At 22.4% G+C, this 25936-nt stretch overlaps 2 protein-coding genes across 2 annotated transcripts in view; one reads left to right on the top strand and one right to left on the bottom strand.

Annotated features, from left to right (window-relative positions):
- Window positions 1-25936, top strand: part of LOC107993215 (CCR4-NOT transcription complex subunit 6-like) — a 355976-nt gene that overhangs the window by 161161 nt on the left and 168879 nt on the right. The window lies entirely within an intron of this gene.
- LOC107993166 (uncharacterized) lies at window positions 6352-16695 on the bottom strand. The gene is made up of 5 exons (XM_062077413.1): window positions 16606-16695; window positions 8970-9131; window positions 8242-8365; window positions 8027-8153; window positions 6352-6659 (listed from the first exon to the last, which is right to left on the bottom strand). Exons 1-5 carry the CDS (start codon window positions 16693-16695, stop codon window positions 6446-6448), a joined length of 717 nt encoding a protein of 238 aa, XP_061933397.1. The 3' UTR covers window positions 6352-6445.

The raw sequence follows: 25936 nt of genomic DNA, 5'->3' as shown, positions 1-25936 counted from the left end.
ATAAGATAAGGAATTATAATCCAAAAATAATCTTTATCACTGCTTTTTTGTAATTTACATTTAAATTTCTTATAAATATTCTGGTACGCAAGTAGAATAGCAATATGGAATATCTTTCAATTTGTCATTATTTATAGAAACACATTTACGTATAACCTCTTTCTTGAATAGAAATTAAAATACATAAGAAAAACAATCATTTATATATATAATTATAGATAAAAATTTTGCTACGTAATTATAAATCAATAATAATTAGATGCCAAAGGATGTCAGAATTAAAATCTCAACATTGAAAATTTTTCAACATTGACATAACTCTCTCTTGCACTGGATTTCTCAATTATATATTCATTGTACCTTTTTATTGCAATTAAACTCTATAGTTTTGAATATCAAAATTTAATATGAGCTTGAAGACGAAGAGATCTTACACCTTGTCTTGATTGCGTTTCTCTATTTTCGATAAAATAATTAACAAAATTAATTATTAATTTTAAGAAAAAATGAACAAAACTTAAATTCTATTATCTTATTAACTTTTTGAATTATTCGTTTTATATAAATAGGAGAATATTAATTAATTTATTATTCCTCAGAAAACGATAAAAGTAAGTACGATGTAGAGAGATTACGAAAAAGAAGCGACAAAGCTCCCTATAGACAGAAGCATAGACTGTATCTAAGGACCTGTTCTATGCCTAATTAAACTGAAATTGGCTCATTATTGTCAGTGAGATTGTGCAATATAGATGAGAAAGATAGGCGAAACTTAATTTTGAATTTCCTTAGCTTCTCAGTGATGAGATTATTATCATTATTTATACGTAGTAAAGTTAAGCGCGAGAATTTTTTTCCGTTGTTCATTAGATATCTATTTTACACAATTGACAATATTTAATATTTATAAGTTATCTTGTTGGAATTCTACAAACAAAATATTTACATTAAAAAATTGGATAAAATTACATTTTGCACCTAAATCGCGCTATTTTCGTATTCTGAATTACTTATGCTGAAACTTCTTCAAGAAATCATCATCATTTTAAATACTTAATTCCTTTATATGCAAAATATATCTGTACAAAGCAATTGCAGCTAAGATATTACAGAGAAGCTTATTCATAATATTCTGCCATAACCAGAATGCGGCTAACTCCATTAAATGTACCAGACGGATTATGTGCACCCATTTGGAATCGAGTTAAATCTTAGCTATATACTTAGAACCTTTACAGTAATGTACAAATTGCAGACAAATGCACCTATCATAGCTAATTTGTAATTTAATAAGTACCAACGATGGATCTCGTTATAATCTAATTTAATCCTGTTCTATATTTAAACTAAATTGATATATAATATTTTTATGTATAGAAGTGAGCAAAAATAATATTTATAAGATATTAATGTATTAATAAAATTGAAAGATATTCTTGAAAGATCATTTCTAAAAACAAAAATAAATGCAAAAAATGATTTATATAAAGTCAGTTAAAGCTTATTAGGAGCTTACGTTAGACGAAGTAAAATAGAAATAAGATTGCGTTTTCATTGTTACATTATTGTCAAATAATTTCATTTTATGTAACGCGATTAAATTGTTTATAATAAATAAACAAATTTTTATAAAACAGCTTTTGTTTGTTTTTGCTGTCTAAAATTAACTCTCCAAAAATATTGCATGAATATATATTAGAATATATTGATATACTGTATAATTGAGAGATTTAGTAGAAAAGTAGTAGTTTCATAAATAAAATATAATAGTTTACGAAAATATTAATGTTTTTTATTTTGATAAATATTAACAAACAATTTTTTATTTTTATTGAAATTTTAATATTTAAGATATATATTTTTATAGAATTATATATATTTACATAATGACATTATATATTTTTCTATGGAAATATCATTTTAAGAAAACGAAATCAATTCTTAAAATTTTAATGCAATTTTTGTCTTTTTTCTTTTTCTTATATAACTTTGTAATAATGCCAAATATGAGCAAAAATGTTCAGAATTTAATTGAATTTAGTTGTTCTATTTATTGAAAAATTTTCAAGAAAATTTGTATTTAAAATTTGATAAAATTCTAAAATTTCAAAGATTATTTTCAAAGATTATTCAAAGATTATTCTTATAAAGATATTTCTTGTTAAAAAAAAGTTGTACTATGCACACTAATTTTCATCAAAGTTAGAATTTTTTAATTATATGAATTTAATATAAAATAGTATTCAAATATTTTAATCTATTATACATATAAAAAAATATATCTTGAATTTTAATCGTTGAAAACTTATAGATTTTCCTATTAAAATTTAATTTTAATTTTTTATTCATAATTTCTTCGAATTAAAAATTATCAATTTATATTTAACGATAGATTTAATAAAATCTAAAAAAAATTATTAGAAAAAAATTAATTTTAATAATTAAAGACATTAAAGACATTATCGATAATATAGTTTACAAGAAAAATAAGTTTATAAAAAAAAAAATAAAATTGATTGTCAGAAATATTCAAAAAATTATATATATATATATATATGTATATGTATATATTTTTATATATATGCACGAAAGATATATACGAAAGATTCAAAACTTCATTACGAATATTGCATCTTGCATTCATTCTTTGATACTGAAGTCAAGAATCACGAAGAAAATCAAAAAAGACTCAAAGAAACGATTAAATCGAAAGCGGAGAAGTTTACTCAACAGAATCTTCTTTCTAGATCTATGTATCGCAGAAAGCAAACTAAGTTACAATCACTAAAGATTTTTACTTACAAAAATTAAACAATCGTTGAGCATTCCATTTTTGTACGTTCTAGTTTCTTTCAATCTTATTATTTAAGAGCATGTATTATTTATATAATTTTTTTATCTAAGTTTTATTGTAATCACTATTAATAATAATTTTGAATAAAAAAATATAAATATGGATAAAGTAATTATAAAAATATAGTTACTTCAAGTAATGATAATTCATGCTTTTTGAAGTAAATCTCTTTTGCATTAATTCTGTATCTTTATCGAATATCATTTCGAGAGAATGAAATGAATTCTTACAGTTTAAATATCTATTTTCGATTTTAAAATATAAATATAATTATAATATTGCAAGCAAAATATTATAATATTCTATCATGCTATTATAAAAATATTTTCGAACAATTATATTTAAAATGTGAAAAAAATATTAACAATTTTGAGAATTGATTTTATCAGTTTGAAGTGATATTTTGTTAAAAAATGAATTATCATATCAATATGGTGTAAAAACATAAATTTTTATTAAAATTAAAATTTTCGAAGGAGATGAATTTCTTTTTAAGATGACATATAAATATTTTTATCTCTCATTGTGTAATGGGTATATCTCATATATAGAGTTAATATAAATATATTTATAAATTTATAAATTGCTTATTCGTTTTTATTTTTCTTTATTATCATATAATATAATAACATTATAAATAAGTCATTTTCTTTAAAAAAAGCGAAATGTAAATACGATACTATAATAACTCGGAGAATCATTATTATCACTTTAAAAGCACCAGAATCCGCTCATTGTATTCCATGACACAATTGCAAGTTGATTTCTTGCTGATGCGACTAAGAAGAGTAAGAAGAAAGTCATTAAGCGTTTAAAAGAAATATTGTATCAACAGTTTTATGCAGATTGCGAATATGACTTCCAAAATAAAAAATTTTAAAATTCGTATAAAAAAAAATAAATTAAAAGAATCTTTGAAAATAGGAGAAAAAATGAATAAAATAAAGTATTTAATAAAATATTAAAAGCAATATACGGAAATATGAGTTATTTATTATAAAGAAAGGAGTAGAAAAAAAGACAGTGTATAATTATGTAAATTAATAATAAAAAAAATAATAAAACATAACATAAAAATAATATGTAAATTAATAAAAAAAATGATAAAAAGAAAATATGAAAAAAGAAAAAAATATAAAGAACAAAGTACAAAATAAAACGAAAGAAGTTTATGAGAATGAAGGTTACGAGCAAATTCTTAATACCGAAGATTTACTGAAGTATGCCGATGCCAAGAACTGGGAAAAGAAGAAATAAATGGAACGAAGTGGAGAGCAAACAACAATTGAAGAAGAATATAGAAGGATTTTCTATGAAGTGTAATTGAAATAAAACTTGGACCAGTTAAATAAGAAAAAATTTTTAATTCTGAGATATGAAAGCAAAGAATGTTTTGATTAAAAATAATTAAAAATTATTATTCAAGTAATAAACAATAATGATTATTAATAATTAATGAATAAATTTATTTAATATAATGAAATTAAAAAAAATAATAAAAATCATCAATAAGATTAAATAAAGAATAAATAACTAGAAAATGTTTAGATTCCGTATACATGAATGAATTGCACCGTGCATATTTTAACATATATTTACAAGATGTTAATATATACATGAAATATTTTTGGAGAGTTGATTCTAAGGACTAAAACAAAAGTTGATGTTTATTTATTAATTAATATGCAATTTAAATTTGTATAAAATGAGGTAGTTTTATCTTTATTACATCGCGGGTTCACTTCTGTCTTCATCTCGTTTTATCTAATATAAATTTCACATTAAAGAAAAAAAGAACTAAATTAAAAATAGAATTCATTTATATAAAGTTCGATTATTTCTAATTTTATAAATTAGCTTTAATCGAATTTTTACAAAATTTTTATGTTTGATTTCTAAAATCGATAGATGTCTTACTTGAACCTATACAATACGTAATTCATCCATTGTACACAATATGAAATGCTATTTGCGATATATCATGATATATCTATTACTGCATCATCGACATTATTTACATCATCAAATATACTATATAATTTATAAGTTATTTATTTTATTATAATATTATATTATATAATTACAAATGTGTGTATGTGTGTGTGTGTGTGTGTAATGTAATTATATTATATATAATATTATATAATATTTATTTATTTCATTATAATTCAATTTTATTGTATTAAGTTTTCAATTATTTAACTATAATATTTTAAAATTTGTCTATATATTTTTACTTCTATCTTTAATTTTTCTGTTATATTTGTTCGATTGTCATTTTTATATCAATAATAATAGAAATGTCATTTTTATCTCAATAATAACAACAATGATATATAATTGCATAATTGAATACAATCTTATAAAAATATTTCAAGAAATTAAATATTCATTAATTTTTGCAATTTTTGCAATTTTTGCAATTTTATTAAAAGATTTTATTCATATGAAATTAATTTAAAAATTTTGTCTCATTTTTTCTCAAATCAATAAAACATGAAAGTAAATATTTATTTGAAAAATTTGGCATATAAATAAAGATATATACCTAATATCTCTTTCTTATAGTAGAATATAATTTTAAATAATATATATAACACATATAAAGATAATTTTTTTATGATTTTATTGGATTATTGTATTCATGATTAAATTGACCAAATATGAAAGCGAACAAGAAACGCTGCAAATTAACGAAACTATTCATATGAATTATCAAAAAAATTGAATGTAAACAAAGTATAGAATTGCTGCGGATATATAGTGTCGCAAATTGTTTGTTTATATTAAAAGAATAGAAACGAAATGTTTAGATTCTCATTTAGAATTGGATTAATCTGTAAAAAGTGATCTATATAATCTATAGTTTTTTTATTACTTAATAATTATTACACACACAATAAATTGCTTAATATTAATATTGATATTTCGTAGAAATTTTTGTCAATATTATAATTTATTATGTATAATTAATATTTTGTAGAAATATTTGTAAATAAATATAATATTGGTTGTTTTAAAAATTCTTTTGATTATTTGCAAACACGATTTTGATGATCAGAATTTGAAAAATATGATAATTAAAATAAATAAAAACATATGATTTGGACAAATATTAAAACAATATAGTTTATTTTTTATTAATATTATAATATTTCATTTTTCTCTAGTTTTCCAAGAACGTATCTATTTTCTCTGTTAAATATCTTGAATCTTTCTGCAAAATTGATCAACTTTTATGAACATACTAAACATGAATGATAATTATCAATTACTTCATCTATTATAATTCGAGACGCTATTATTTGAAATGATTAAATTTAATTACTTGAAATAAATAGAAATGATTATGATGAAATAACTTGCATGTATTTTAACATATACAATGAATAACATATACGTGAAATGTATATGTTATTATTGTAAATATATGTAATGAATTTTTTATGATTTATTCTTTTATAGAAATATGTTATTAATAAATTAATAAATAATGATTTATTAGAAGAAAAAAAATATTATTTAATGTTATTTATAATGTCGGGGGATATATCATTTCGAAATCGAATTTTCGATCAAAATATATTCTTATCAATTTTTTTGTTCTTCTTTTTCTGCACATAAACGAAAGCTTCTCGGTGGAGATGAAAGTCGGGTCTGCGATTCCTCGGAATCTGTTTTGCATGGTGCTAATCCGGTGTTTTTATATTGAAAATTGCCGTACATGTATCCACACAGGGGGCAGAACATACGAACTTTCTTCGCACGTTTCATTATCAATGGTACAAAACAAAGCGGCCAACATCTATTATGAATTATGTATAAATGAAATTAAATTTAAAATTAAAAATATTAAAAAAAAAAAAATTTCTTTAGAAATTATTTTAATTATTTTTTAGATAAATGTCTAGTTTAACAATCTTTCTGTCATTTTTATATCATATTTTTATTCATTTTTATAAAATATAAAAAAATTGTATTAATTTTATAAATAATATAAACAAAATAAATCTGTTGCTATATCTATTACACAAAAATACTGAAAGTAAGGAAAAAATATGATTGATATATTCATAGAGTGATTAAACTAAATCAATGAAATATTTTCAAAATTTAGAATAGTTAAACTAAACAATTATCTTATATTCCTATAGAATTATTTTAAATAATTTTGATATTACTATAAATTCTATCAGAGATTATTTTATTACAATATATTTAAAATTATATAAGATTTAATTTATCTAATCTTATATATTTCATTAATAAAAATTAATGAAAATAGAAAAACGAAACAAATCTTAATAAACTATATATGGAAAAATGATAATTTTTTGAGAAGCATAGTTGCATTATTCTCATTTTTATTTGTTTCTCATATATATTTTCAAATTTTTACTACCATAAAATTTCGAGAAAAGCAGAACAGTTACATTCGTGACATTGATAAATGCGTTTGTTCACGGCAGCTTCTGTTGATATAATTTAATTTAACATGTTTTAGTTCGCTATACCGAAGCTGAAGTTTACTTCAGAAATTATTCTAGAAACTATTTTATAATATAATATTTAAAAATTAATTTTTTTCTTTCCGCTTCATATCTTACTACCTCAAATTTTATTTCGTTAAATATACAAACATCGTTAAAATTTTTTTTACTTGCAATTTTTGTAATTCGTAATAATTCAATAATGAATTTTTTCAAATATAAATTTTGATATTATATTTTTATCGAAATTTATTAAAATTTCCAAAAATTATATCATTTCTATAGAATTCATTTATTTATAGAATATTTACGATGAATTTGCAAATAAATTGAAGAAGCTTTCGCGGTTACTCATTAATCTTTTATCCTGACACGGAAAGCTGAACGAGCAGACAGGAAGCGTGAAATTAATTGTTGGTTACCTGCACGCCAGCCAAAATCTGTCTGCCCTAAATTCCAAATCATCGCCATACGTGCATATCAAGTAAAAATTTAAACTCGTTAACTGAGTTCGTCGAAATATTTTTAATGTGAATAATGTGATTTTATAAAAATAATTTAAAAACAAAATAATTTAATGAAAAAGAATAATTGAAAATTAATGGTTCCAATTAAAGATTTATATAAAGATTATTGTTATTATTGTATGAAATTTATAATATTTAATAATAATTCTACCTACCCTAAAAGACACAGAGCACCAATATGAGAAGTCGTCAACTTGTCTCCTCGAGTATGAAGAGTCGGTATTGCTTCCTTATGACATCGAGGGCAAATTTTTTTTTCATTATGAGATTTCCATGTGTCCACTGTACAAGAGATTTAACTAGTAAGTGATTCGATATTCTTCTAATTTATTCAAATGATCGATATTATATCATATTTAAGAAACATTACCACGAGTGGCATAAACTTTTTTTGTTTCACTTTTCTTAGAATTGCTGTCTGTGTTACCGAACGACTGCAGTTCTGTAATCTTTGACGCTGTTTTTTTGGTCGTTATTTTTGGCCCCTCTTCTTTCTGGTTTAAATATTAATATAATAATGAGTATAAGTTTATAATTAATAATTGTACTTAATTTTACTATTCAAATAACATTAATAATTACTTTTCACACTTCTTTCTTATTTACAAACATTAATATAAACAATAAGAATAAGTTTAATATTAAGAACATTAATGAATGTCTCTATCGATATTTTAAATTTATAAATGATAAATAAATTTAACAAAGAATATTTTTAGTCAAAAGAATTAAATATAAGAAAAAATTATAATATAAGAAAGAAGTGAAAAAATCGTTAATATTTGAAAGGCTTCGTAGAAAAATATTAAAAATGGAAAAAATTCTTAATAAACTTCAGTAGAACTTTAATAAAAAATTTTATAAGCTCCCATAAAATACGCTCCATTAAACCACATTATTATACGGTATTTTAAAAATTTGAAAATAAGACAAAATTTTTTAAATAAAATATAATAAAACCTAAAAAAATACGCTTGTGTATATTATTTTTTTCATTAATAAAAATCTGAAAATGATATTATCAATCAAATCGGCCATAATTCAAATGAAGAATATTAAATAAAATTGATTATTTTTAAGAGAAAAAAAATTGTTTACCTGAAGCAAATATTGGTTAGAACGTTTTGGATGAAATTTACGAATATGTGCAAGAAGACCGTTCGTATCTTTTCCTTTGTTGCTTACTCGTTTGTCACACACAGGACACCACGTAGCCACGTACGACTGTGATAAGGATAGAATATGATATAATATAGGATTCTAACCTGTACAAATTAACGAGCGTTTCCTAGTCATTACTTAACAATTAAATAAAGTATTTTTGCAAAAAGATAAAACAACCTGTGTTTGGCATATCATATCTTCAAGCACGTAATTCTTTGTTTCGTTGTGAATTTGTTGTACATTTTCATAAAAATAAATAAACTTTTTACGGTAGAATTATGGTGACAGGATGAAATTGTGTGTTTTCGTAAGTATACTGAAATTAGATACTACAATACAAATTAATATATTCAAATAACTTCAATTATCATAAATTATATCGATAATTTCTTGAATGCAAGAATAAAGTAATATTTTATTCTCTGTGCAATATATTCTAACTTAATGTTCTTTATTTTATACTTGTCATAAAGCTTTTCTTTTTTTTTTAATTTTGTAAAAAAGCTTTAAATAATTTAATTCAAATATATTTATTAATGTATATTATTAATAAAACTTTTTTACTTTTCGTTAATACATATCTTTTGATTGTCATATGTTTTATTTCCATTAATTTTATATCTCTATACTTTTTATTTTTCAAAAATAATCAAAAATTCATAATAACATTTTTAATAAATGTAGAATTTAGAAAATTTACATATGTTGTCAAGATCAGCTTCTTAGTTTTTCAGAAGATTTTAGTTCGTTATTTATTAAAAAATTATCAAAAAAAAAAAATTATATATAAGAGGAATCTTTTCGATATTAGATAAATTAGGTTAGATATATATCATCAAAGTCGTGATAATCATCTGAGTGGCCTTTTTGATGTCATTTCTTATTTGTTAAAAAGTTACAAAACTGTTTAAATATTCCCAGAAAAATGATTTTGACAATATATAAAAAAAATCAAAATTATCGAATGCTTTAAACCCATATCTAACCCCATTTTCAGTTTTCATTTTTCGATGATACATTATTAAATGAATGTTATATATTTCTTTTTATAATACATATATTATTAAATGATTCATATTAAAGATAGAGATAAATTGCTAAATAATTGATTTTCTGTTACTAAAAGTCTGTTAGTGAAAAAAAGTCTTATTATCAATTAATTAATACTCGGTAGTTAAATTGTTCTAAACGAATTCGAAGATAATTATTTTCTATATCGTTAAAAAACATGTTTTTCTCTTCTAATACTTTATTATTTCTCATAATTCAAATATTATTTTCTTAAAAAATAAAAGAAAAAGAGATTGAAAAAAGAATTGAACGAGCTAAAAAATGCAGAAGCTTTGTCGCTTGGTAAAAGTTAGTCGTTAAGTCGGGAAAGTAAGTTTCGAATAAAGTAATCTTAAAGAAAGAGAAGAAAGAGGCAAAGGAAAGGAGCTTTTGCTGAATGTAGTACGAGAAGTTCAAACTAAAGTCGAAAGTTTCTAAGACAAAAGATCGTACAAAAGCTGATCACGGATGGCGAACACGCAATGATTCAACGATCAGTACACGATCTTGTATTATAACTGCAGTGATTTTAGAGTTGGTATTTTGGCGATCAATTTTCGAATCTTATTATTGGATCATGTCTTCTATTAAATCATAAATTGTATCGTTCTTTATCATAGATATCTTAGACAAAGTATTGAAACGAAAAAAGTTTAAAAGGAAATTTTAAAGATTAAAATAAATTCAAAAATTGTTATGGACTTATGAAGCAATCGGGTAACCTGGCTTTTATTTTCAACAGTTCAAGTACTTCTAATAGCCTGACAATAATTTATGAATGGGCATGGTTTTCTTAACGCTTTCCAGATCTTTAATTTAAACAAAGATACCAACAGCCACTTCACGAGTCATGCCATGTGATGGAAGCGAACGCAAAGGTCCTGATCCCCACCCCGCGAGGGTGTGGATCTCCACCCATCCTTAAAAATCGCTCTCTAACTCGACTATTGGTTCCTCCAATTCTCTCTTAATATGCACTTTTATATGAAAAAGATTGGAGGAAAAACCAAAGCTCGCGACAGTCTTGAAATTGAATTGGAATAGAAATAGAAAACTAAACAGATAGAATTCAACAATGATATAGTATACATCAAAATACAGTTAGCCACACATTACAGTTAGCCACAAAGAGTTAAAGTACCACCATTCGTTCGCTCAGAACTCATAATCTAAAAAAATATACAGTCCTATGGTAATAGGTGATCTTTCGAGCAGTAGCCTTAGTTCAGGCACTCCATTTGTGCATAATATGTAAAGTCACTTTTTGATATTAACAAAAATTCATATCCAAAAATATTCATATTAATCCTTATTTTTCAAGTTATGAAGAATTTTGCATCAGATAAAACAAGATAAAAAGATAGCGAGACAGTTTTATTTTCCTCAACAGTTTATTTCACTTCATCCAGTGCAAAATTAATCTTTTTAATGGCGCATATTCTTCTGAACTGTTTTAAAAGTTAGAGTATCTTTTGTATATTTATACTATAACAAGAAAGATAAAATTTTAGTTACTTTACATAATTCGATGCAAAAAAAAAACTAATTTAAGTTTTACATTTGAGAATTAATTTTGTGAATTATAATGAATATAAATATCTTATTTTTTTTTATTTTACTGGTGATTTGAAGAATGTCTTTCATATTTATCATATATCATATTATATCACATAGCAAAAATTTCTAAAAAAGTTCATTGGACAATATACTCCAAATATTTATTTTTGATTATATAATTCTAATTCTTTCATATGAAAAAAAATGATATGTTTTATGTTTGCAATAATTTTGTGGTAAAACAGAATTATGTCGATAAACATTCTATTTAAGCAATTCCTTAAAAATAAATTTCTCGAATTGATATCTGTTAGCTATGTTTATGAGAAAACAGATTTATTCGTTGATTAGTATACTAAAGCAAAAGTTTGGCTGGTCAGGTTTGTTGAAAGGTAGCATGCCACTTGACTATCTTAGTTTTCTTCTTTTCAGTTTCGAGTTTAAGAGTGTGCTTTTTACTTCTTGGAAGTCAAGTCATCCTACACGAAAAGTATTGGATTTCAGCTTAATCGTTGTTCGAAAAACAGTCTTGACCGGTTAAAACTCGTAAACTCTGAAACTATGCTTTTCAGGAATTTTCCACGAACTCTAAGAAACTGCTACTACGGAATAAATAAAAAAACATTTGTTTAAAAAAATAAAAAAAACGTCATTTCGCAGAAAACAGAACAATCAAGTTACGGATATCTATATTCAAATATAAAAAATACATTAAACATATATTTATTTTTATTGTATTCATAAATATGTTAATAAAAATAATTATAAAGAAATTTGACTTGTTAATAAAAAAAAATTTAGAAAATATCAAATATTATGTCCTTCAATGTTATTCAAATTAATATCATATGTGATAATAAAATTTTGATCATTTATATTGAAAATAAAATAAAATGTTAATTATCTGAATTATGCAATTCAGAAAACAAATTTATTTGAATAAGGAGTTTTTTTTTTAATTTAGGAAAAACAAAATTTATTAATATATTAATAAATGAAAAAATTAAAATTTGAACAATTTTTAAATATGTATTATGAGAAAAATATATACATAATAATATAGTGAGAGAAATGCATTATATTTAGACATTATCCGAGAATATATGTATAGAATATATATATATTCTATTGTTAGATATGCTACTTTATATGTCTTTAAGATAAAGTGAGATAAATCGATAAATTTAAATAATCAAATTTTAAATAATCGATATTTTACAATAATTAATATAATAATGTTTAATAATGCACTTACTCTATTGTTAATTCTATAATGATTTCTATAATGATTATATTGAAATTATTTTTGAGGCATACTCAAATAACACAAAATAATTATAAATATAAAACTTATTTAATGTCTTATTTAATAATCTGAAAAAAAAGATACATATGATCTAATTACAGTATGATTCAACCATAATATTGAATTATAATTTGAAATTGTGAAGAAATCAAGAAAAAACATAAAATCTAAAATTTTAGCTGCAGATATTTATTAATTTTAAAAATATGAGTGAAATTCTTTTGATACTGTAAATTAAATTAAATTATATATTATCTATTGTATATATCTTTAACAGTCTATATATGTATTTCTTTACTATTATGCAATAATCAAAATCTATAAGAGTAAACTAATATAACCATACTTAATATTCCTTTCACGAATCTATGGAATATGAAAAATGAAATATAAAACAATTGAAATTTATTTAATAATCAAAATTCCAATGATCAAAGTATAATAACGATATCTTATATTTACTATCTCGTTTTAATTTACTGATTGTTTTGATAACTAAAGTCAATAAGTAAAAAATAAGAAGCAAAAATTAACAAATAATTTCGTCAATTTCATTACGAGTATCGTGCTATAAGCAAGAAAAAAGGAAGAAATTACCAAAGAAGCAAACCGGATTTAAAGAAATGACAATTCACCGGTAAAAAGATATAATTCAATTAGAAGAGGGAATATACAATCTGTATATGTTTGCAAGTGGGAGCACGGATGGCGCCGTTGGCAGTGGGTCAGAAAATCAGGTCAGGTAGAAGTGGTGGCAAAGGAAGGCGGATAGTAGGGGTCAGATACCGTTATCTTCGTCTGGCGTCGTTCGTGCTCCACACCTGGAAGTTATTTTATACGGAAGAACCGTGGGCGAGTAAAAAGATAAACCGCTGGTGCTGTAGGCGAGATGCATCGGAATCCGTGCACCATCGTCCCGGATTTTCTTCTTACGTTCTTTATACAAAATTCAACAAGGTGGAGAGTTTCTCATGAATTTCGATTTGATGAAAAAACGGGCAGGACAGTGTTCATTTTCTGTAGTACAGATCGATAGTGAAATATTTAGGCTTAAGAAAGATCAATGGCAATCTTTGATTTCTGAATAAAACATTAAATCTTGTTATATTTATTTTGACGAGCATCGATAGATGTTCAGAAATAATCTTTTCAAAATGATAATTATTCAAATAATTGGAAAAAATGATAAGAATATAAGATTGAATGAAAAAATATGAGATACAAAATTTCTATACATTTAACAATAATTAAAATCTAAGTAAAATAAAAATCATAATTTTTTACAATTATTATTCATTAATTTTTTTTGTCTCTTTAATAGATGTTTTTTATTTTGACGACATAATTTTTCATGTATATATAGGTACATATATAATAATATTTATTTTAATTTATTTTGATTTAAAGATTAGAAACTTATTGTATAATAAATGTAATTGCAGAATATCAAAAGAAATTTAATTCTGTTATTGATTATGCTATAATGATAATTAGTGTGAAATCAATTGAGTATTTGAATATAGATCATTATTCAATAATTCGAAAAACTTGAATATCATGATTTTTTTTATGATTTTAGTAATATTTTTTTGTTCAATACGATAGAAGAAATAATTAATGTATAAAAATTAATAAGATTATTGTATATAATGTATATGAATTATTTTTAAAAAAAGGACATATTACACATTGCAAATTATATGAAAAAAAAAAGATAAAAAGTCACATGGTATGATGATAGAATTTATAAATAATGAAAAATTTTTGCCTACAATTTTTTCTGCAATAAGACAAAAGATTGCCCTTTTTATATTCTATAATTAATATTACCTTATATAATAATTATGATATACTTTATATAATATATAAATATATATTAATAATTATTATCAATATTATCTGATAATAATCCATAATAATTTCCGATAAAGTCCTTTCAAAAAAAAGTATGTTTCTTATAAATGTAAAATTGTGTATATAAAAAGTTACTTCAGGCTTGGTGCATACTTGCGTGTATAATTTATGCTTGTTTTCTGATTAAATCTATGTTCCATCTGACAATGAATTCCAAAGATAATCAGTAGCGTTCGGTAAAAAGGATTGGTGCGTTTCAGGACTGGTCAGAACAGATACTATGATTATATCTTTAATCGCAAGTTTAATTTGCGCGTAAGTCCACGCTCAGTGATAATCATTTATCTCTTCGACTTACCAATAATGGATATTATTATCGTTTATCGTGGTAGCAAGGACGGATTAAGGCGAAGCAACCATTAAAGTTCCCTTATAATACTTTCTTATCGCTGACCTGCCAGGAACCAAACTACCATGCTGCTGATTACGCGTGCTAATCATCAACTTCATTGTATTATATCTGATAATACATTATCTTTTTCTACAATACGATTTGGCATACCAGTATTCACGGAAATAGATTAAAAACACATTTTTTAAATATAAATTTATAATTCTAAAACACATATCTATAATCTAATATCAAAATATAGATCATATATATATATATATACTAAACAATATACTAAACAATCTTCCATTTTTAAATCCACAATTATTAGAATTGATGATTTTAAAAATATTATGTCATTTATTATATATATATATATATATATATATATATATATATATATATATATATATATATCTAAATATTATATATTATATATTATATATTATACATATATATCTAAATATCTATGATATTATTAATAGATAAATATTAATTACAAGATCTGAAAAAGTTCAACATTTATTTTTATTTTCATTATTTTTTTATATATATTTTATATATACATATTTACTACTTTTTATTTAAAACTTTTAAAATTATTTCATATCATTTATATTCATTCTTTTTTTTATTATTCTGTATATATCAAACAATTTTTATTTCAAATAAAAATATTTATATATATATATATTATATGTATTTAATTATATATATTTTTAATTCATTATATTAATTAATTTATATTAATTCATTATAATATATTATATCAATATATTATATAATAATATAAAATATTAATACAATTAATATAAAATATTATATAATAAATATAACAATTAAAATAATTGTTAAACAAGTAAAAATATCATTAAAATTATTATTCCAATATATAAATATATAAATATCCAATATATAAATATATAATATTCCAATATATAAATATCAAAATATAAAATATTAAAATATTTTATTGCAAACATGTATCATTATATTGTACATATCCATAGTTTCGATATTCGAAATGTTCAAGTAAATGCCTCAAGTGAAACATTGGTAACACGTATCATGTATTTCGTGCATTAACCAATATATCGATAACATTTCGCACACAATATAGTGCAGATAATTTTAAAACGATACCAAGAATTATTGTGACCATAGAATTGTGCTTTTAATGTAACTCTGTTACAATCGTAGAGTATGGCCAAGTTATTGTCAGATACATCGTGTGTTATACATATAAAGGAGTGCAAAGATATTGCAACGTGATCTTGGGTGTACGTACCCTCATCGTGTGTTGCAGCTTCACCCCGGTCAGACTCGCTTATTTTCTTACCTTCGATCGTATACCTTCTATCGCGTAGAACGATCGAATCCTAAGAGAATAAGAAACATGCCTACAGACATACATCCATTTCAAGATGTCTGCGGGTATGAGCGATAAGACCAGATCGTGAAATAATTAATTTCACGCCTCTGTAATCTCTGTGATCAGGCATCGTTCATAAACTTTCTCGATTTTTATTTCCATCGATAATTCGAGAACATGTTTCAAATTTATCTTCACTTATCATCAATCATAATTATTTTGCATCAAAGGAATTTTTTATATCGATAATGTGCTTGTAAGTTTGGATATATAAATTCATTCATGAAAGCATTTGAATACTAAAATATAAAATATTAAAAGATAGTTCCTTTTATAATAAAATTAATATCGTAATATTTATGAATTTTATTAATTATCATATATTATCATACATTATTAATTAATTAAAATTATTATTATTAAGTTAAAATTATTAAAAAATATTCTTGAAAATTAAATTTATATTCTTCTTCTTTAAATTTTTCTTTTTCTTTTATTTTCAAATAAATATATATAATTTTTGTTTATTTATTCATATTAATAAAAATCATATTAATAAAAATATCAATAAAATATTTAGCGATGTATTTGGATTCAGAAAAAAAAAAGATGAAACTATATATATAATATTAGAAAAATTTATTTGGTTTTATATAAATAAAATTTTATATAAATAAAATAAAATAAAATATTTAAAATATTATTAAATATTCAAAATTCAAAGTTTTAAAAAAAGAAAATTTTTCAAATATGAAATCTTAAATATTAAAAATTAAAGCAGCTCTATATTTATCTTATTTTTAGTAAAAATATTTTTTCACACTCTTTTTTATTTTTTTTTATATTTATTTATTATTTATTTCTATATTGAGATTATTTGAATCATCTATCCAGAGAACAATATATATTATATAATATATATTATATTATATATTGTTACATAATTCGTAAAAAATTTCTTTATAAGATTTTCCATAATATTATTTGTAATATTGATAATTATTGATTTAAATATTACATATTTTATATATTAAGTTATTGAAATGATCGAATTCTTAATAAGATTTAATTTATACTTTTGAAAACAATAATTTAATCAAATTTTGATTCAATTCATTCAATATATCTTATTGTCTCTATTAAAGAACAAGATTAAAATTATTATAATTAAAATTTGTAATTATTATTAACAACTGCTTGATTTATTTTAATATTATTTTAATATTTATATTTGCTAATTTAAATTTTTAACAGTAATGGGAAGTCGTTTATTTTTTTTTAATGTAACTGTTTCGAAGATAACTGTTTCGAGTAATTTTTACGCACCAGTAATTAAATTCATAAAAGAAAAGCTATATTCTATACTAAAGCATAGCTCATTATAATATTTATTTTTAATTTATTTTCTTATAATAAAACGATAAAATATTATTCAAATTATATTCAACTAGCTTCAACTATATTCAATTAGCAAGTTTTAAATTTATTAATTTAATAGGACATTTAATTGTTAGAATAGATTTACATATTTGTGGAATTGGCCATTTCACATGCAACAAGCTGTATAATATAAATATAACTATACGCTTAGATATAATTTTATTACACAATCTAATATTATATTAATAAAAAAGAATCAATAAAAAAGAAAACTTAATTATCCATTCGCATAATTATGATTGTATGATACAATGTACTAATACTTAATTAGAACTCGTTCTTACATAGAAAATATTTATCTTTACTTTTAATATTAAGAAGCAAAAATTCCAAGGACCAATTTAAACGTGGTTCTCCAACCAAATATCTACATCAGCTGACCTGTTGGGGCAACGATGCCTATCTTCCCGACAATTTGTACCGGATGACGCAGTCGAACAAACCAAGTGTTTGATGCTGGTCAGTGATTAGATTCTGATAGTTGTGGTGTATCTAACGGTACTCCATGAGTAAAGTAGATCCGTCGTAGCCTTTTCATCTCGACACGATGGACATCTAGGGTCAGTTTACCATTGGCACGTATACGTAGCCACCTCCCCAGAGACAAAGACAATTTCAAGTCGTGGCTTGTCCACGTTGATCTACCAATTCAGCTTGTATGTCGAAGATGTTATTTCCTCTTGACCAATCGTACCAATCGTTCCTGCAAAATATTGATGGAAGATAAGGAAGCATTTTCACCGACAGTTCATTGATTGTAACTTGTTTTTATAGAAATTGTTCGAATTTTAACGCGATATTACAAACGAAGAGAAAGAAACGAATTCAAATTCTTCTGTATTTCTGTATTTAGCATTGACACGAACTAATATTAGTTTTTATTATTTTTATAATTTTATAATTTTTTATAAATTTTTCTAAAATTTTTTCTATTTTTTATAAATTTGTAAGTTATATTTTTTTGTTAAAGAAAAATTTATCGAATATATATATTAATTTCGATGTACAATATATTGAATATAAAATTTAAATGTTGATTCTAAAAACTAAAACAAACAAAAATATTTTATATATTTATTAAATTAATAAAATGTAGATAGAGTTAAATAGCTAACTAAAATTTCAATTGACTATTTAACAAATAAAATTCAAATGATATTTACATATCAATTTCAAAATATTTTGATTTCTTCTGATTGATATTTTAAATATCACGAATCTATTAATACTCTATATAAAAAAATATAATAATATATTGTATTCTTAAAGATTGAGTCTAAAAGTCAAACGAAAAATATCGATTGAAGTTTATTTAAATTATAAACAATTTCAATTAACTTACAATTTAAATTAATTTATGATTATTACGAAAGAAAATGGAAATAGAATGACAATGCAGCGGAGACAAAGCGATCTTATTCTATCTAATCGCTTCGTCTAGTGCAATTTCAATTGTCTATTAATAAATCTACTTAATAAACCTCGACCTACATTTTTATTCATTATTCTAACTTTTATTTTGACTTCTTTGGAATCGATTCTTCCATTTTCAAAGATATGCCATCAATATATTAACATTCTATAATAATAAATTATAATTTTAACTCTCTTTTATAAAATTCGCATATATAATTCATTTAAGCGGTACACGTTTGATTATTATCTTTTTATGAAACAACTCGTGAATCATATTTCATATGCATCATAAGATTCTCATCTGAGAATCTAATTTTGTAACATTGTCCTTGTTCAACCTATTACGAATGAACGATTTATTATAATGGTTCCTGTAGCTACCATATGACTGTTGTCATTCTTTCTATGTTTCATCAGTCGCCACGATTCAAAATAACCATCAAGGATACATGAAATTGGAATCGCGATTCTGAATTTCATAAGAATGAGCATACGCGAATGATCATTATCCATTATATGAATCGCGAAAAAAATTAAAATCATTTAAAAATTTATATAAAAAATTATGATCAATAAATCATAATTTTCTCATATAAAAGTTTTAAAAATTTTAAAAATATTATTATGAATTAAATTAATTCTTTCAAAGTATAATACAAAGTTAATAATAAATCTCTACAAGGACAAGAAAATAATTTATCAAATTTAAAATTTATTTGAATATATTTCAATTTTCCTTTTAAAACCATTAAAAAGATACAAATGTAAAAAAGATTATTCAACCTCGAAAATATTTTTTAAAATCGAACTTTTAATTGATAAAATTCTTTTCTATTTGACAAATGTTTTCGAGCAAAATCAAATTCGATCTATGGATTCTGCGCAATAATTTCGAATCGAATTTCCGGTATATGCCCGTGACTTCTGAACAATCGCCTATTACTTTGACAGAAAGCTTTGATCGTTGTTCCATGACATTGAATTAAATTCGAAGAGATTCCTTTCGAAAGCAATGAAGGAAGTATGTATACTGAAATTAACTACGGACAAATAGATTTTGTAATGTTACAATAATTAAATTAAATAATTAATGAATAAATTACTATAAATATAATATATATAATATCAACTATATTTGTTTACTTTTTATGATTCTCAAATTTTTATGTTATGTAATATCATGTTATTTATGTAAATTTAATGTTATGTAATATTTATTATTTCAAGAAAAAAAAATTTGATATACTAAAGAATATATTATTATAATTGAAATAATGAAATTATGTATACTTTTCTCGAATTTTAAAATATATTAAACTTTGATATATTTGACAAAAATTCATATATGTATAACATTATAGGAGTATATTATACATATATACATATATATAGAATATTCTAGAAATGAAAACTTAATTGATGATTTTTGATGATGATTTGATTTCTAATTGGTAATGATTTTAAGCAATTTTTCCTTTGCAAAAATTTCAGCTTCATTAACGAATTATTAACAAAAAACATTGATTAATCACAAAACATATATATTTATCACGCCACGGTAACATTGAGTATATTTCACCAAGGAATTATCGAGTTTGAACAAACAAATCAAAGCAGAATTAAGTATTGATCTGTTGAAAAAGTAATTAATTAAAATTTCAAATAATAATTTTATTTATATTCAAATAATATGTATTTAATATATAATATATATAATTATCTACATTTATTCGATGCTTTAAATAATAAATTATTAAAGTAATTTTATTCTTAAATTTAATCATTAAAATTTTGTTAATTTTTGGATCGAAGCAATATGTCAAAGCAAACATAATATTTATTGGACAAAAATTATATCGAATTATATCGTAATATTCACGAATAATGAAAAATAATATATTAAAGTAATTAACTTTAACATATTATTTTTTTTACATATTATTATTTCAATTTATTTGTTGGAGTTTGACGATTTGACACATCTAATACTACCGATAAATGATGCGACAGGTTTACGTACTTTGTGATTGATCAGAGTTTTTCTATTAATAACTCGTTAACAAAGTCAAAATAAAATTTTTTGCAAAGAGAAAAAAATTATTAGTTAAGCTTTGTCAGCTCTCATATAAAATAATATGTAATGTATAATTTTCTAAAAGATTTTATGACCAAAATGAAAGTTATAATACTTGAAATGAAAGTATATAGATATACTTTTTGATATAGTGCAAAAAAAGTGAAAGATCCAATTAATAAATATTTCTTTAAACAAATCGAAACATATCGATGAAACTTTTAACGGTATATTCGTATAAAGTCGCTTTCATGATTGAAGAGTAACTTCAACAAAAGCGAGACATCAGTTCCATAAAAATTAATAACGAAACAGTTTTAAAGGGTATAACGAGAAAACCGCAATTTCAATTTAGTTTGATTGCAATATGAACTTCCTTTTAACTTTTTGATTACATTTCCATCTCTATCAGGATATGAGGAAGTAGAAATATAATAACATTTGTTGTGTATATATATATATACACAATATATATATATATATACATCTATATAATGTTATATATATATATATATATATATATATACATATATATATATATATATATTATTGTATATTATATATATTATATATTATATTTTTGAAATAAATGACATGAAAGCGAAAAGAAAAAAGTTTGAGAAAATTTCTTTTGATCTATATCTTTCTAGATATTTTTTCTTGAATAAACTTTGTCTTAGAATTCTACAACAGAAAACTATAAAATGTCGAAGTTTTTTGAGAATTATTGAAAAAAATGCATTTCTTTTTAAAAAGAAAGAAAAAAAGATATAAATAATTAATGAATACATATTTTTATTTAAATTTAGAAATTAATCCATTGCAATTTATCATTTCGAATTTCACGAGATTGAATCAAATGGCTAATTTGAAATTAATCATCAATCATAACCATGTGATGTTATGTGATGTTTAGATTACGTTTAGTGCAAATGTGATTTATTATTTAATTTTGTCAATTGTAACTATTTTGTCAATTGTATCTAAACATTTATTAATATATCTCATTTTTATTAATTTTTCGTTTTTTATTTAGGATATTTTTTATATTTGATTATATGAATATGTGTTAAATAATTCTATAATTTAAAAAAATTCAAAATTTTTAATAATAAATTCCATATTCAGATTTTGAAAAAAGCATCTTTATCGCGAAAAAAATATAATTGGAAATACATGTATTATCCTAATTTAATTCAATTTTCAAAAAAATAATCATAACATCAAGACTGTAAAATTTTCAATAATTTAATCATATTAATTAAGTCATTTTTAATATGTGTTTAATATTTATTAAAGAATTAAAATATTAAGATATATAATTCTAAGGACATAAAAACTTGTAATATTTATGACTGTAAAATTTTCATCAATTGTTTTATTGAAGATATAATTATTTTATTTTAAAATACATACTTTGTAATCTCTGTTCATATAGGAAAATATTTTGACAATTTTAGTTGCAATTTAATAAAAAATGCAATCATGTGATACCGTTTTCATTTATTCCATGAATGAATTAATTGTATATTGTAATTGTATAAATGAATGAATTGTACATTTGAACACTTGTATTTTTATTGAAAAAAGATTCTTCTTTATGTATTCAATTTTAATTTATGAGAGATTACATAAATAATAATCTCGTCGTGATTTGTTAAAAAAAAATCTGTCTTTATCCTTAAACTCGATCTTCCTTTTTCAAAGTTGAATAAGAATTGGTTTCTTTTTGAATTTTTGGAAAATATTTCGATACTTTTTACTTCAAAAAAATGTCTCTTCAATATGAATACAAAGAGTAAACAACCGAGTGAATTTTCCTAACGTTGCACAAAATGCTTCCACGTGAAAGTATTTCTTTCTTGGGATTTGGCAGATATTTTATAATATACTGTTCGCTAGGGTAGAAGAAAATATATGGAAAAAAGTCTTTCTTTCTATTTATGACTTCTACACAATCCCTGACAAAAAGAATTTGTTCCATTAAATTTTTTTAAAATTGGACTAAACAAAGTTTGTTGTTATGTTAGTTTTTTTGAAAAGTTAAAGTTCGTTTAATTTAGATAACGAATAAATAAATACAATTGCAATTAGTCAAAATTATGAAAAAAATAATAAAAATCGTTTTTTATAATTTTTTTTTATCTAAAAATATATAATAAAAAGTTTTGTAGATTTGTCAATTACATACATGATAAAAATTTCATCATTTTATGCAGAAACAAGTAATAGGCATCTGTACATTTTTAAAGCAATCGAATATTATTAAGAATTAATAAAATTTAAATTTGATCGACAAATTTTTTAAAATATTATAAATTAAAAATTATTATATTTGTTAATTTTTTTTATTTTTATTCAGTAATTTACAATAATTTAATTTTTTATTTTCAAATAATATTTCTTACTATATAAAAATAATTTTTAATGAAGAAATTTGGAATGGATTTGAAATAAAGAAAAGAAAATTAACATTTTAGAAGAAAACAAAATATTTGAAATTTTTATTGTCATTTGCATAGTCGATAAATTTTTGTTTAAATTTTTTTTATGGCTTCAAATTCCTAAAAAATTGTCGCGTTAGATAAAATATCATGTATAATGCACGTGACATTTTTTAAATATTTTAAATTTACTATGTGAAATATAAAATAAAAGCTGAAAGCAAAATTTGAAATTGTTAATTATATCGAAAGATATTTCGGACAAAAATTAAATTATTTTCAATATAATTGAATATGAATAATTAGAATAAAATTATTCCTAACAAAAAAAAATAAAATATTTATGTTTAAAAAAATAATTAGTTTAAAAAATATTTTAAAATATATAATTATTGAACATTATAAAAATATTATTGTTTCATATATTTCTTCCATATAATAAAATTCAAGTTCAAGTATCTCAGATCAATGATTTTTCGATATTAATAGTTTAATATCCTTTTTATAAAAGTCAAACTTGATCTCTATAAATATTCCATGAATATATTTATAAAGAAACCATTTATATCAAATCTTCTTCAAAATTATTTATCTGAAATTTTTTTCTATACAATTAACAAGTTTAAAAATATTCAATTTTCATTCTGAAATAATTCATCCTTAATATAATATATATTATATATTATATATAATATATATTATATTATTATATTAATTATATTAAATAAAATTATTTTTCTTCATCTCCTGAAAAATAATATATTGCACCGTCAATTATTTTTTCTTTCTTTTTCATTTCTATATAAAATTAATAACACTACTACAAAATCGTTATATGCATCTGTCTATAGACGAAATAGTATCTCTCTATAGTGTCGTTCAATGAATATTTCGATAGAACAATTTCACTGGCCCGTGGATGATTTACAAAAGAGTAGGGAAGAAAGGCCGTAGAATGGAAATTGGTGTGGGTGTACGCGGCACAGATTCTTGTATATTTATTGGCGTGGAGGCATATGCACAATATGGATTTGTATGTGCGGTCACACGTGCGAGTTTCGCCGGATTCTCTCGATGACGTATCCATGTTGTTGAAAATGGAAATGAAAGTATGCCACTGGGTCAATGGAGCTCTTTTCTTCGTTCTCCTTACTTTTTCCAGTTACTGATTCAGATTGACCGAACCTCTTTGTTCTGTACCACGGATGCATTAGCTTCAGACATGAACCGCTACCTTTTCGCTCGGTCTTTCACCTCACTCTCCCTCTGGGACCTCTCTTGTTCGTTTTCGTTTTCATTTTCGTTTTCTTCCTCCTCTTATTCGTCTTACACTTCCAAGGAACGATTCTCTAGCTAGCAAAGACGCTCGAATTCTTTCTACGTGTAGAAATCATGGACCAATGAGGAAGATAGAAATATAAAAAGTACTGCTTCTGAAATTTCCGGTGGAGCTCATCCATTCAACTTCTCCTGCTCTACTTTTTTTAATGTGAATTTTGTTCAATTGATTTACTTAATTAAATAGATATTTAAATAAATATTTAATAATAATAGTAACATTTAAATAAATTACACAGAAATACGATGAATATTGCAACTAAAAAATACATAAAAATGTTTCATATGATAACTTTATTTTTTATATATATAGAAATATTTTTTATGTTATTATATAATAAATGTAGATACACTTACGGTATATATTCATAATTTTTTTGATCCTGGCATCATTGACATTTTTTATCATAAAACTATATTTTTATATGATTTTAACTGTTATTCACTACATATATTTAAATTTTAATTGAAGTTTATTGATATTATTATTAATATAATTTATGATAATTTATAAAATTATTCGAATAATTTTTTTATATTCTACTACGCGATTAAATGCGTAATAGAATATAAAAGATAACTTTATGATTTTTAAATAATTTTGATATGAATTTATAATTTATAATTACTATTACGAGAATGAGATAATTCGGTTTTTA

The sequence above is a fragment of the Apis cerana genome, linkage group LG7 (assembly GCF_029169275.1).
Source record: "Apis cerana isolate GH-2021 linkage group LG7, AcerK_1.0, whole genome shotgun sequence".
In the NCBI taxonomy this organism is placed as follows: domain Eukaryota; kingdom Metazoa; phylum Arthropoda; class Insecta; order Hymenoptera; family Apidae; genus Apis; species Apis cerana.
Note: the sequence above shows the minus strand (reverse complement) of the source record. Positions and strands in the feature narration are given on the sequence as shown.

What these genes read in the sequence shown, in the direction of transcription:
- LOC107993166 (XM_062077413.1), bottom strand. Translation starts at nt 16,695, where the DNA reads ATGCCTGATCACAGAGATTACAGAGGCGTGAAATTAATTATTTCACGA. An exon ending in AAAAGTTTATGCCACTCGTG is followed by an intron (nt 8,154 to 8,241) that starts GTAATGTTTCTT and finishes TCTCTTGTACAG; the next exon opens with TGGACACATGGAAATCTCAT. An exon ending in GGTGCTCTGTGTCTTTTAGG is followed by an intron (nt 6,660 to 8,026) that starts GTAGGTAGAATT and finishes AATTCATAATAG; the next exon opens with ATGTTGGCCGCTTTGTTTTG.